The sequence below is a fragment of the Procambarus clarkii genome, chromosome 18 (genome assembly GCF_040958095.1).
Source record: "Procambarus clarkii isolate CNS0578487 chromosome 18, FALCON_Pclarkii_2.0, whole genome shotgun sequence".
Classification (NCBI taxonomy): Eukaryota; Metazoa; Arthropoda; class Malacostraca; order Decapoda; family Cambaridae; genus Procambarus; species Procambarus clarkii.
The window spans coordinates 26,979,386-26,994,967 of NC_091167.1; the positions used below are offsets into that span (position 1 = coordinate 26,979,386).

General features: G+C 38.9%; 1 protein-coding gene across 2 annotated transcripts in view; it reads right to left on the reverse strand.

The window, feature by feature from the left end:
• Positions 1-15,582, reverse strand: part of LOC123754279 (uncharacterized) — a 35,261-nt gene that overhangs the window by 3,339 nt on the left and 16,340 nt on the right. For both annotated transcript variants that reach the window (XM_045736521.2, XM_045736523.2), the window contains exons 4-8: positions 13,086-15,253; positions 12,397-12,535; positions 10,773-10,892; positions 8,788-9,395; positions 4,387-7,362 (exon numbers count right to left, since the gene is read on the reverse strand). In XM_045736521.2, coding sequence (XP_045592477.2) covers positions 4,857-7,362; positions 8,788-9,395; positions 10,773-10,892; positions 12,397-12,535; positions 13,086-15,253 — 5,541 coding nt within the window. In that variant the 3' untranslated portion in view covers positions 4,387-4,856. The remainder of the gene's footprint in view (positions 1-4,386; positions 7,363-8,787; positions 9,396-10,772; positions 10,893-12,396; positions 12,536-13,085; positions 15,254-15,582) is intronic.

Sequence of the window (15,582 nt, forward strand, 5' to 3'; positions counted from 1 at the left end):
AAAAACTCCAGCAGTATGCAAGAATTATTACTAAACATTCCCATACATAAGAAATTATATACAAAACGAGTATAATGCTCGAACAGTACCGAATATAAACTACTACAACACACACACACATACATACACCTTGCTTAATAAAATACAGACACCTGGTTCTAGACTAATATATAAAAACATTCCTCTGCACCTTCAGGAGATTGTACTATATAACCGTCTATTAAATAAAGAATACTGGGCATCAGTTTATTGTATGTAATGATAAGTCGTGCTGTAAAATCTATCGTGAATGCCTTTTGCAACGTCTTTTACAACCAGAATGTTGGCCAAGATTGATCCTATAGGAAAATAAACTATTCTTGCCTCATGCAATCTACCAACACATTCATGCAACTGCAAAAACACCAGCAATTCATAAATATTAAAAAATACCGACAGACCTGATAAACTGACCTTTATCACTACGTGTCATGAAAGCTTAAGTGAACTCGTCTTCATTTGAAGGTTAACAGAGCTTTATATTTTCATTTTGGCATAGAAGTTTTAGTGTGGGTGAAAGGCACTTTGTAAATTAAATGGCAATATGGTACACAAAAATATAAATATTCAAATATATAAAACACATGAATATATATAGTAGTATATTTTGGATGCAGTCTCTCCTGTAGGCATATATTATTGAATGTTTCCAAAAAGGCAAGATCAATGACTTGGGCTAGAATCTTTTCTTATTTTATTTACATTTTTCTTCACTTGAGAAGGAAGTTACTCTCTTTGATATTGTCAAAGGCATGGTTAGAATGATTACAAAGTGTCTTGCTGAATAATATGCACCCGAGGATGAGGTGAAGTACCTCACTTATAGGTCCATTGTATCTTGTCGCTCTCCTGTTTGCAAGATGGCTGATGCCGTGTGCTCTATATTCTATAGTGTTCTAGAAGTTGGCAGTGTGTAATTTGGTGCAAACTTCTAGAACACTATAGAATATAGAGCACACGGCATCAGCCATCTTGCAAACAGGAGAGCGACAAGATACAATGGACCTATAAGTGAGGTACTTCACCTCATCCTCAGGTGCATATTATTCAGCAAGACACTTTGTAATCATTCTAACTCTGCCTTTGACAATATCAAAGAGAGTAATGAAATAAATACAACTCTTAGCATCATGACAAATAAAACTGTAAAAATGAACTTAGGCAAGTTAATTTTTTTAACTTCCTTCTCAAGTGAAGAAAATGTAATGCAGAGATATCAATATCTCTAAAATATAATAATAATAATAATTAAATAAATAAAAAATATATATATGTACTGTATGTATGTATGTCGTACCTAGATGCCAGAATGCACTTCTCGGCCTACAATGCAAGACTCGATTTGCCTAGTAGGCCGAGTGATTTTCTTTACTTTTAAAAAATCTTTTACAATTGGATTATTTGAAACTATTATTATATTATATTAAGAGCATAAAATATTGACTTAGTTATGTTAGTTTAGGTTAGATTCGACCATATATCTATATTAGTTTTAACTCATTAAATAAAATGAACTCATACATAATGAAATAGATAGGTTTATAATTTCATAAGAAAAAAATCAGAAAAATATATAAATTCAGGAAAACTTGGCTTATTAGGCAAATTGAGCCTTGTATAGTAGGCTGAGTACGACATTCTGGCTACTAGGTACAACATACATATATATAATATATAGTTAGTTATTGCATAATAACAACATACAAAGTATATTGTTGATATTAACAGTATATTAAGGATATACTGTACAGTATATATATATATATATATATTTTATATCTAAATTTAACTAAAGCATTCTGTAGTGCAGTAAGCAAAGCCTAAGGTGTGTAGAAATACCTGCACTTATTTAGCCTTGTCTAGCTTTATATTATATTTTTAAACTAGCAGGATCAAATTAATAATTGGCTTGGATAACGTAAATTGAATAGGCATTTTTTTAACGTATTAAGAAATTAAGAGGAAGTTGATAATTCAGACCAAAAACAAAACATGAGGAATGAACAAGTAATCCTTCTGCTCAAAGATCAGCAAATATACTCAGCTGAGGATGCATCCCACCACTAAACTGAGAAGTGACTGACAACCAGCAACCACGGAAAAAAGTACGACTTACCTAGTAGCAACAAGAAGTCATTCAGTGGTCAGCAGCTCTTAATTACAGGCAAAATTAAGAATCCCTGAACAAGTAAGTAATTATCAAAAGAATTCACCAAGCCTGGGTGGCTATGTAGCACCATCAAATGTGCGGGATATTCAAAAGGCGCTGAATATCACCATGGATGCCAATACGAGAACAAAAGCACAAAGTGAACAACATCAGAGGTAACTAGTTCACCTAGGGACAAGTCGGGAAGCAGGATACACGCAAGCCTGTAAGTCAATATATTTAACGAAGATATATGCACGACCATAAAAGGAACAATGCAGTTTGGAGAAAAAGGGGCAGGGCAGCGCTCCATTAAGTGCCCGTGAGTTAAATGGGTATGGCTAATATGTAACCTTGCCAGAGCAGTTTCCCTTTGCCAGTTATGGTGGTAGGAGGAAGCCATGGAGACAAACTACCCTTAACCTCTGCACTGTGCAGAGCGCTTTAAGGTGTTCTTGAGAATTGTGCTATTTTTGTTTAATTAGGCTATATTTTAATGTTTTCATAACTCTGTGTTTTGAGATGAAAGTGGTTGAGTTTGGAAACATTTTGACATTAACTTTACCTGAACACTTATAAAAACAACAGAACTATGTCCTTGACAATTGCACTATGCAGTTTTTGCTGAAACCAAGTGTGCCGTGCGGTGGTTAAGAGCACGCAGTTTGTTACCAGTAACATATGTAAGTAATTATCAAAGAAGCTACCAACCCAGGAAGGCTATGTAGCACCATCAAATGTGCGGAATAATCAGCAAGCGCTAAATATCACCAAGGATGCCAACACGAGAACAGAAACGCATAAGGTGAACGATATCAAAAGTATTCGATTCACCAAGAATTCTATCGAGGGACAAGTGACCGCGGGGGACAGTCGGCGCACACGCTCATCCTGGAAGTCAGGACATTCAACAAAGATATGCACAACTGTAAGAGGAACAATGCAGTTAGGACAATAAGGAGCAGGGTGGCGCTCCATTAAGTGTCTGTGAATTAAGCACGTATGGCCAATACGCAACCTTGCCAGAGCCGTTTCCCACCGCCATTTACGGTGGTAGGAGGAAGGCCACAGGGACATACTCTTAAGAGTATGCAGTTTGTTACCAGTAATAGAAGACCATCGATTCTGCCAACGGGCACTAATTGAGGAATGAATTACTGGGTAGAAGTTGAAATAAGGAACACCTTTGTGGGAAATGGGACAAGTGCAGACAGGCTCCTTTGTGGCAGCATCCACATGCTTATTTAATTAAGGAAACACCTATATGGTTGGGAACCCAGCAAAGCTACACCGTCTTATATCTGCTATAGAAAAGAAACGGCTAATGTTGAATTTTGACTACCACAAGATGGACAAGATTAAAGTACTCCAGAGCCATGAGGGCACTGCGAGAGTCAACTACAAATACAAAGGAAGATTGACAGCAAGAAAGCAGTTGAAGAGCAAACGAAAAGTGCATAAAGTTCTGTCGTGAAGATGCTAGTCTCCGGGGGGCAGGCGACACACAAGTGTCGCCTGAACAAACGACAACACTTTTTTACTGCTGAATACCGTAATCTGCAAAATGATTGCAGAAAGATCAACTGTTGTTGCATTACACATTGCAGGTTCCTTAGACTGGGTATGGCACCTTAATTTCTGTTCAGAAAAATAACTGCAGTTTGTGTACAAACTGTTAGTCTTGCAACATTTCAGCTAGTCCAATTATGTGAACTTAAAAATTTAATTTTTTGATATTAGTTGAAATTAGCATCTCGGTTTAAAATTAATTTTCCCTAACTTAATATTTTAAAAAAGAATTCGTCCTCTATAAAACACCGAAATTTCTTGTTACTACACACAGCATAACATTTAAAAAAGCAGCAAGTCTCATAAGAAAAACATATTACTATACTGCTGATTATCGTTGGGAAATACTGTTTTCTCTCGTTTCAGAGCCTCGTTGTTTAATCCCACTTGAGCACACCTAGTCACTTCCATATCATATCGGACATTGCCATGGTATGCAAGTACCTCAAGCTTAATTTTTATGGGACCAAAAAATAATTGTTTGGCACTTGCCAAACAATCCAAATGATTTAAAAACTCCAGGCCTATACATGAGAAATAATAGAAACAGGAAGCGTCATATGACAACAGACGATAAAGCAGGCACTAAAAATGTATTCAAAATTATAATTAGTATTCAAGTGCCTCACCTTGGAAGCCAGGCAGCCAGTTGGGTGGTGGTGGCGGCAGCTGTGCCAGACAAGCTGAAAACTCCAAACTCATATTATTGTTTACAAAAATACTTTTTATAATACAATGAAGCAAGAACTAATTTTGAACTTATGAAAAATATTTAAGGTACTTAAAAGTAACTTTAGCATGTTACCATTTAAACTGAGTATGGAATATGAAAACCTGAGAAGTCTGATGATATTATTTTACATTTAAACTCCTTGACCATATTCTTCCATAAATGAAGGAATAAAGTGTCTGATTAAATATGCACTAAAAATATTAATGCCCTTAGAACTTGACAAGGTTGGGAGTATTTTATGCAAGAGTTACTTGCATGTTAGGGGAAGTTTTTCTTCATCCCTATATGCATCATGTTTCCTTTGACCTTTAAAATGTTTTAATGACTTGAATGCAGTCTCAATTTGAACAACATGCTGGCTTAAATCTACCTTTTTCGACCTCTACCACGATTTTGTTTCTGCCGTGTAGCTGTGCGTTTTGGGTTGCCGTGATTAACAACACTCTTTAAACAATTTCTGGGAGGCCGTTTCACAACTTTTTTTGGAGCATCTCTAATTCTTCTGCCAACTGCTCTGGTTATCTGATGATGGATGATAATTGGATCATTGCATGCTTCGTCAGGTTTGTCAGCAGTGTTGATACTAGCAGCTTTGGCTTTCCTACGAGTATTTGGCCGACCAGAGGGTCGGGCATGCTCGGCATCAGGGTCCAACAATTTACATGACTTGGCTTTAACTTTAGATTTACCCTTTTTGTTCTTATTCTGAACTCCTTTACCATGTACTATTAATTCAAATGTTCCAGTTGACTGATGCTCTTCCTGGGATTGCTCGTAAAGTGACTTCCCAGTATCACTCGAGTCATTCATATCATGATCTTCAGTTATGTTGATTATTCTTGTTTCTTTATTAGTTTCCTTTAAAGCCACTTGTTTATTTTGGAGTAGTTTGTCTATACCAGCCATTGAAGAGTCAGATGCAGTAGTACAAACCATATATATTAATGGATCATCAACTGTGCTCTCATCAACTAATTCCTCAAATGGGACATCAATAATCTGCACCTGCTCATCAGTTTTACTTTTGCCATCATAGTTCCCCACTGTCCATATGTTGGTATTCACATTCGAGATGCTATTATTGGTGTGTCCTTCATCTTCTATATAAATGTTACTCACATCTGTTTCAGTCTCAATGTCGTCATTTCTTTGCTCTAGAGTGGAAAAAGAATTTCCATCTTTATCTTTGCACTCGCCATTACTTGGCAAAACTGCACAACTAAAGACAGTGTTGTGCTCGCTATTATGTCTGCGTCTCTTGTACTTTATATCACTTTTCTTGGTGGACTCGCTGTTTACTAATGAGGAACTATCACCATCTCTCCCTCTCTTTAGTCTCTCGCAAACATCTGCATGCTCTTGTTTCGTACCAGGCATCAAGTGTACACTGCCACTAGTCAAATCGCAGCCCAAAATTTTATGTTCGATGTCTACTTTCATCAGATTTTCATTGGATATACTTTCAATTCTGAAATCCAGGGGTATAAAGTCTTCCTCCACAAAAGCACCACAATCTGTGTTTTGATCTGCGCACACAGTCTTGGAATTGGATCTCTCGCTCCCAGTAGCAGCAATTCTCTCACCAGTATCCGAGCCTGTTCCCATCTTGACATGTGCTCTTATGTCATCTACTTCTGCATTTGGTTCTGTTTCGTCAGTCCCCACACTCGGCACAGGCCCCTCAGTCCCCACACTCGGCACAGGCCCCTCAGTCCCCACACTCGGCACAGGCCCCTCAGTCCCCACACTCGGCACAGGCCCCTCAGTCCCCACACTCGGCACAGGCCCCTCAGTCCCCACTCTCGGCACAGGCCCCTCAGTCCCCACTCTCGGCACAGGCCCCTCAGTCCCCACTCTCGGCACAGGCCCCTCAGTCCCCACTCTCGGCACAGGCCCCTCAGTCCCCACTCTCGGCACAGGCCCCTCAGTCCCCACTCTCGGCACAGGCCCCTCAGTCCCCACTCTCGGCACAGGCCCCTCAGTCCCCACTCTCGGCACAGGCCCCTCAGTCCCCACTCTCGGCACAGGCCCCTCAGTCCCCACTCTCGGCACAGGCCCCTCAGTCCCCACTCTCGGCACAGGCCCCTCAGTCCCCACCCTCGGCACAGGCCCCTCAGTCCCCACTCTCGGCACAGGCCCCTCAGTCCCCACTCTCGGCACAGGCCCCTCAGTCCCCACTCTCGGCACAGGCCCCTCAGTCCCCACTCTCGGCACAGGCCCCTCAGTCCCCACTCTCGGCACAGGCCCCTCAGTCCCCACTCTCGGCACAGGCCCCTCAGTCCCCACTCTCGGCACAGGCCCCTCAGTCCCCACTCTCGGCACAGGCCCCTCAGTCCCCACTCTCGGCACAGGCCCCTCAGTCCCCACTCTCGGCACAGGCCCCTCAGTCCCCACTCTCGGCACAGGCCCCTCAGTCCCCACTCTCGGCACAGGCCCTAGGTCTGATCCTAAACTCAGTGTTCCAGCAGTTGGCCCTATTAGTCCACCTTCCAGCTTACCTGTGCCTGATTCTACTTGTGTCATGGAGACCATCACTGCTCCTTTAATCTCCGAGTTTAGTCCTGCCCTATCTATTATGCCATCTGATCCCTTCAACTTTGTACCAACATTAAAGCCTTGCGTCCCTGTCCCTCCACCTGGTTTGATCATCACTGTTGCAGTGTTGGGTCCCATTCTCCCACTCCTACTCATCCCTGTCTTGGGAGATCTTAATGGTTCCCCAGCCTTTGCTGTTAAACTTGCTGCTGGTTTCATCAAACCACAGGATCCATTTCTGGGCTGAGCTAGGTGTTGGTAAGTGCAGGAGTCGTCATTGCAGCGGCCCAGCAAATCGTGGGGGCACAGCTCATTCATCTCGTCAAGCTTCTCTCCACTGGATTGTACAAGAATAAACAAGTTAAAAACATGTGTAAAATATAGGGTGGAAGGAAATTAAATAGCACACCAAAACATCTAAGATGCTACATTTGCTTTCCAAGACAGCAGAAACACTACACTAGTAAATTTGCTACCCACATTTGTATTATTCTTAATAATTGCATCAGTAAAGTTGAATAATTATAAAAAAGCGGCAGCATCAAGCCAGGAAGACTATGTAGCATTATTGAGGAAAAAATAAAAATAAATAAATCCTTTCCAAGAGAATAATAATGAAATGTACATTCATAAATAAGAAATCGGCCGTCTTCGTAATTGGTCATGAAAGCAAATGTACTGCACAACATGATATCTATCCGTAAGCAATAGCTCACTATTTGGTAGGATCATCCACAGTTTCTTCATGTGAAGCAGTGTTAAGAGAAAATGATACAGCAACTGATATTGGGACCATCATTTCTGTATTTCTTTTATCAGTGCTATTATTTTTGGGGAACTAGGGTAAGGGAACTATCAGGATAAGGAATGGTACCCAAGCACTTTGACGGTTGGCGATTGAACACTGATCTGTATGAAGAGAGACTGTCGCTCTACCGTCTAGCTCAAGAGGTTGGAGGCTAGTTGGTGTGAAAGCTTCCAAGGAAGTTGGAAGAACCAGTATTCTCCAAAAGAATGCATTAATAGGATACAATTTACATTAAATGTTTAATAAATCAAGCCTTATAAGTGAAGGGCTATCAATCTAAACTTCACTACTAATCTCCAGTCCAGTCTGATTAGTTTTATCAATGTTCATAAAATTACAAATTCCTGTTTGTGTACATGCACCCCTTTCCCCTTTATACACACACACACTAAAGCTAAACAAGGTGAAGCAGCTACTCTACTACCAAGTGCAATATAGTTTCCAAATCTTTATATGGGAACTTTTCATCTTTGATAAAGTACAGAATAGTTCCCGACATCTCTTAAATGTCCTAAGTGCCAAGATGTTATTCTGGCTTAGATAAGTGAAGCAATTACTAGTGGCTAGCAGGGTGAAAAAGATCACCTGTAGCAATTACAAGCAAGACATTTGACGGGATGAAATACAAACAATATAAGCTCAAGAGGGTAAAGAGCACCAGGTCAATGTGAAGGTAGAAAAGTGAGCAGCTCAATTGTGACTATAGCCAGAGACAAGATACATGTGAAAAAATTGGTATAGCACCCACATTTACTCCTGCCCCTCCCCCCTCCATTTCTTTCAAGTTCTTCTTAATTACATTTTTTTTTAAGAAGCAGGCTTAAACTGCATTTTTTAATAAATCTTCAAATTATTCATTGAACTACTGCTCTTCATTAAGTCTTACAGCTTATATTAGAAAACATATATCTGAAAATCACATCAAATAATACAAACAAAATCAGGTAGACTCACTCTTCTACTGTATTTAAATGTACTTCATGACTGGAACACAGGGAAGCACCAGAAGTCTTCCCTTCACCTGCTGTTGCTCCCTTCTCAAGAACGGTGCTGTTCTCGCCGTCCTTTTGTGATCTGGCCACTTTCGTAGACCTCTCATTACACGATGGAGCTTCTTTACGCTTCGGACTCGGATTTCCACCACACACATTTTCAGGCGAGAAGCATTTACTTTTTGATGAACATGCAACTGGACTGGAGCTACTTCTGTTCACTTTATTTTGAGACTTTTCAGCCTGTAATTGAGTTTTAACAGTAGCTTTAACATTGCCTTCAAAGGCAGTACCATAATTGCCTAAATTCTGGTTAGGCGAGACAATTTTTGGTGCAGGTTTAGACATGCTGCAATGGTTATTATCTGCCATATTGAGTACTTTAATACTCCCGGTTTTGTCTGTATGGGCATCAACCTGGAGCCTGGCTTTACTTTTGTTAGATACATCACGCATTTGCTGGCGAAGAGCATCTATGTTGCTAGCAAGCTGCTTCTTTCTAAATGCATCCTTTGTTTTGGAATGTGGTGAGCCTAGCACCTTGGGAAGAGTGTAGCCACTTCCATATTCCTGCAATAAAGCACATAGTCGACAATGCTAAGGTGTAATGATAAATCATGCACACAATTAACCAGATTTTAACTGCCAATAACACACAATTATAAAAACTCAACATTACGGTATCACTTTGAGCCGATTACATAGTAGGACTCTTTCTAAACCATATTGTAAATTACATGTGATTCAATTAGCGAATCGGAGGAGGTATCCTCGGATCCAATACCAAGTATAACGTACAAATGAAAATTCTTAAATTTCTCATAATAAAATTAATTCCACCAGGACTACTGTGGAGTGAAAAAAGCAGTGAAAATTTAGGAAAAAGGAGTTGGGAGCAAGAGTTTTAATTCATTCACAGTTCACAGACAAATGCAGGTGAGCAATATCTTAAACACTGACCCTTCTTGGATGCTGATGCACTGGCTGAATTGCCTAATACTGTTTTGGAGACGTTTTATAGTCCGTGTCAATGTTCCAGCATTATGCCTTCATGGCTCTGCCTCTGGTTTAGTTCATTATGCTAGTTGTGGGCTATAATGTTAAATCTTTCACAAGTTCCTTTGGTCTTGTCTAATTTAGCACTTATGAGGGGGGTTGAGGAAAAAGGGTCAGCACTGCCTGCTTGTCATGGCAAACTGGTCTATATGGGTTTGGTTTAGTCTCACTTCTCTCCTTTTCCCTGACAAGATCATTTGCAGAGATATTTGTCTGGCTAGGAGGCAAGATTACAAAACCCTAAACTTACAGATCTTCATACAATGTACCAAAATTGTGACATTAACAATGAGCATCAAAACTCAGAGGCTTTAGTGACATGTAAAAGACTTAGGTTTGAGTGCTATCAAGTACAACTGTGTGCCCATCATCAGACAATAGTAGAATGATGGAGACTAGAGAGGAGAGGGCTCGCTCTCTCACTGGCCTACATGAGCCTGGGGGCTCTCTACTTTATAATCTCCATTCAAGCATTGTCTCTGACAATGGGCACAGACTTTCTTGAAAGTGATCAGACTTTGGTCCTTCCTGTTCACTTATGGTTGAAAAGCATTTTTGAAATCAGTGCGAGAAAATAAATATATATAATTGCACAAAGGCAATTATATGTATTGGTTATATTTATAATATTTAAGGTTTGAGGAGCACTGATGCCCAATTATTTAGTTTAATTTGACTATACTTTAATTAGAAAACAGGAAACTTAGAAAATAAAATCATAAAGTGAATAACTTTTTAAAATTTCTTTACATCATAAAGTAAGGCAGAAACAGAGATGTCACAACCAAAGGGTTAATATTAAAATTAATTATCCACAAAGAAATACCTAACTGAAATATAGCCAATAAAATTAATAAAATACGAATGTCACACATTAAGTTTTTTTTTTACCTGTTGACCCAGAAGCTTTCCTTTCTGTTCTAGATCATTTATCACCTTCCGATCTGTCGTTATTTGTGTCTGTAGTTCTCTTATACTTTCCATCTTGCTCTTGAATATACTGGATTTTGTCTGCAAATTTGTAATCTAGTCTTACAGTATGCGTCACACAAGGAATAGTTAGTACACAACAAACTGGAAATACAACTTTAAATTGATGGATAATATGTTTGCTGTCTTCAGCAAAGGAAACTTTCACCAAGCCTGTAAATGCTGCACATCTTTTATGTCCTTTCTGGCGTAGACGTGCAAAATCATCCCCCCAGGCTTCATAAATATAAATATAAATAAATAAATAAATAAATATAATATTATATATATATATATATATATATATATATATATATATTAATAAAAAATAGTTTAGGGTTATAGATGCACATAATAGATGGTTATAAATGTGATGGACATAGGATATTGTTATGCATTTTGTTGCCATCTGCCGGTAATGTGTATGGGGCACTATGCTATTCTTTGAATTCATTACCACACCCACCAGAACAGCTTAGTGGTTCGCAATTATGATTGAAAATATATGTTTCACACATTTTATTACATAAATTTCTCAAGACACACTATTGCATAATATTACTGGGAAGAAAGCAAAAAATTCTTCACAGCAGGCTTGGGGCGACCACAACAGGGCGATTGCTCAAAACATGCCCACGAATAGTGATATAGCAAAACTTCTAGGCTTCACCATAGCCAAAGTCACAATGTTTATTTATCCCCCCCCCCATGACTACAGAATCCATTTCAACAATGTTAAAAGGACATAATATTTTGAACTTTCTTCTATCTTATGCACCGGGGGAGTTTTGTCAGCTATTAACAGTTGCGTAGCCCAGGGGTTTAATGAATGCAATGACAAACTCAATGTAAATACATATGACAGTTATGAAAATACTGTAGTGTTGAGATTTAAAGTTGTGGGTTTGAGATCTATTTTATGCAAGTTGTGTCAAACATGCACACAGTATACATACTGTATAGTATCCATTATTTAAGGACCTTTGATTTGCAAGCCGTATGGTTCTAATGGACGAGTTTCAAATCAGTAACTGAAGCCTTATTTACAATCATTGATCTGGTATCTTCCAGAGTATAATTAAATAAGTTGCGAACATTATAACACCTCTAGGTTTAGCGGAGGTCAAGATTTAATGAGTGGGGGTATAGCCCCATATAGGTCTTGAAATTGAGTGGATAACAATTGTAAAAGGCAGTAAATTCTGAAATGGATAGAATGCCTTACACCATCTGAACATAAAAGATAATCTGTAAGTACTGCTCTGAACAAGAATACAGCAAGTAAAATCTATTATACAACCAAAAAATGGTTCAGTCATTATAATACAAGTAATTGTTTTAATTAATGTAAAACCCTATCAACCATTATTCCAATTATAATACCTACAATACAAATGCTTACTAAAATTTTAACCAACACTGTGCATTCTCTCCAATGTTTTCATTACAAACTAATAATTATCAATTAAAAACTTTTTTTTACATTGTTAAAAAAAAAAAAATTACATACACACATTGTATAAAAAAAAACTAAAATGTCACTTGCCTCCAACTGCATTTCCTTCTCCTTCAACTGCTTCCGCAGGTCCATCAGACTCTTCTTGAGAGACTCCATTTGCAATCCCTCATCTTTTGCTTCTTGAACTAGAGATGCCAGTTGTGTAATTACCTTATTTAGGCCAAGCCTGAAAATGGTAACTGCAATTAGTCACAAACTTATAAAAATTATCCAGGACAATTACAATTTGTTTTGGGTGCATTAACTTAAAAGGAGGATAGAAGGATAGAGGAAGAGACAAGGACAGGGGGTTTTAACCGTTGTAAACTGATACACATGTACACTATTTTAAAGTTAAATGTGTACAAGGTACGTAGAAGTACAGACTGTTTGTGCTACGTAGATGAACAAACAAGGCTAAAGTACGTTGACCAGACCACACACTAGAAGGTGAAGGGATAACGTTTCGGTACGTCCTGGACCATTCTCAAGTCGATTGTCGACTCGACAATCGACTTGAGAATGGTCCAGGACGTACCGAAACGTCGTCATCCCTTCACCTTCTAGTGTGTGGTCTGGTCAACATTAACAAACAAGTTAACTGGACATACTTAATCTCAAAACTTAAGAACACAATATCAACAGACTTGTATGGCAAAAGGAAAAAAAAAAGAACACAATATCAACAGACTTGTATGGCAAAAGGAAAAAAAAAAAAAAAAAAAAAAGTTTCTTACCGTTTATCAGAGTATTTATGTTCTATCTCTTTTAAAAGCAAAATTCTCTTGTTCTTAACTGACTTTTCTCTATCTTCTTGACACACTCCTTTTCCTGAAGCCTTTGGCTGGTACCCAACTTTAGCTCCGCTGCTCACAGAATTCTCAGCTTTAGCTCCACTGCTCACAGAATTCCCAGAGACTGCCCAGTTGTTGACGTCAGTTGGACAAAGAGTTTCTGTGGGTTTAACCGACTTTCCTTGAGTTGCACCCCCCATTTTTGTTTCAGTTTTTTTGGTAATGCCTTGCTTTTCAATTTTCAACTCTTGCTTCTCTGTCGAAAGTTTTAACAATGATGTTTTTGCATTTATTTTGAGTGATTTGCATTTCTCTTTTTCAACTTCTTGCAATTTACGTTTTACATTAACACTCATGTCCACTATTTGTACTGCATTAAGGTCTGTTTCTGACCCATTAATATGGTCAGTGGCATTTTGTTGTCCTACTTTGGAACAAGTTCTTAAAAGGACCTCCCGAGGCTTTTCCACGGGAGGTGATCCTTTGTCCATAGTATTAACAGATTCAATATTGTTGCATACTTTAGCAGATGTATTTACACCAGGCTTTATATTTTCAACATCACTCTCGGATAGTGTGTCATAATGTGTGACACTAGAGGAAGATGGTATACTACTAGAGAGAGACACGTCTCCAATACTGAATCCTTTATTTACGTTCGTGTCTCCGTCTTTTATATTATCAGGCTTATGTGGCCCGCTATTTTCACTCGCCAGTATTCCACAAGTTTGTATTGTAACACTAGTAACATCCATTACTTTACTTCCATCTTCACTGTAAGTCCTACTTTGAATGTTCATTTTCAGTTTGTCTTTGTCATTAATAACACTGTTCCCCGATTTTTCCTCCTTCAATAAACTATCTTTACAGACTTGTGCCACACCTTCTATGTCCTGGCCAGTACTAATACATGCCAGGTTTTTAGATGCCATGTGTTCCTCATGTGATACCGTACTCAAGCTGTCTTTGAGCCCCCCACTGTCACCTTTATCTTTCACCTTTGAATTTTTCACACCCGTCATAAGGGTACTCTCTGCCACTTCTGTTTCACCTGCCCCAATCAACCCACTACATTCATTTCCCTCTAATGTAGGCTTTCTCACACCTGATAAGCCACCAGCAATATTACTAGAATTAACCCCCAAAATCACATGATCTTTTGCCATTTCATCCTCGGCATTCTCAGTTTCAAAATCACGACATAGTTTACCATCCTCCCCATCACTGCTGTGATTGCCACCATTCCCTTCAATTCCCTCTTCAAGAACTTCATCCAACACCATCCATTCTCCCCCCATATCCACATCATGTTGCTCCTCTCGGCTACTTTCTTGTTTACCCTCAGTCTCATTTTGCTGTATAACCACTTGGCGTTCATTTCGCCGACTTGCCGACTCTTGAACACTCTTGGTTGAAACATGAACATTTTGATGTATGACTACTTTTAGAGTAGTCGTTGATTTTTCATCTTCAGGAACATTCGAAATATACATATCAGATGTTTCATGTTGAGAAATGTCTCCCAAGGGTGTGATTCTTCCAGGAATTGTTTCGACTTTTCTCCCCGACATATTCTTTTGTAGTGTCTGGAGCACCCTCATTCTCAACGTGTCCTCATCTTCATCCTCTGCTGCAGACACTTCCTGGGATGACTCACTTGTACCAACTACATTTGATGGATGTGGTTCATTGCTTCCTCTGTCGTCAACCTCTCCAGAGCTGAAAACATTAACTTGATTCTCGAAATTGCTAATATTTGCAAGTTGAATCTGTAATCTTCCCATTTCTTTAAAGCAAACTTCTCTAGAGCTGGACATTCCTCCACTACCACTTGCCCCATCTGGCTCTGGACAATCAAGAATACTCTCCCTCTCTGGCCCAAAGTTGCTAACTTTATGAAATTTACCACTAGGACCAGCACTAGCAACTCCGTAACTATTTCTGCTATCCCGATCAGAACCCTCAGAGGTATCAGAAAATGTGGACCTGTTAGACATAAATGGTCGCTGTTGTTGCAACTTTTTCTTGCGATGTAACATCTCTTTCATTCTCAGCTGTTCTTTGAGAAGACGATATTCCACCTGCTGAGTGCGACTCAAGTGTCGCACAACCTATAGAGCAAGATAAAAATCAATAAATTAAAATGAAAACTGCATACTCTATTCATAAAATCCTCTATATTAAATCAAATTAATAAAAGTAGTGACCTAAATCCAGATACAGTGGAACCTCGGTGTACGAATTTAATCTGTTCCAAGAAATGCATTGTAACCCGAATATTTGCACACCGAATCGAATTTCCCCCATAAGAAATAATGTAAATTGAATTAATCCATTCCACACGCCAAAAAATTTTAACTTAAAAATACATTTTACACAAAATACTACTAAAACTGTAAATAAATTTTATGAACATTTAACTGCACTTTACCTTTATTGG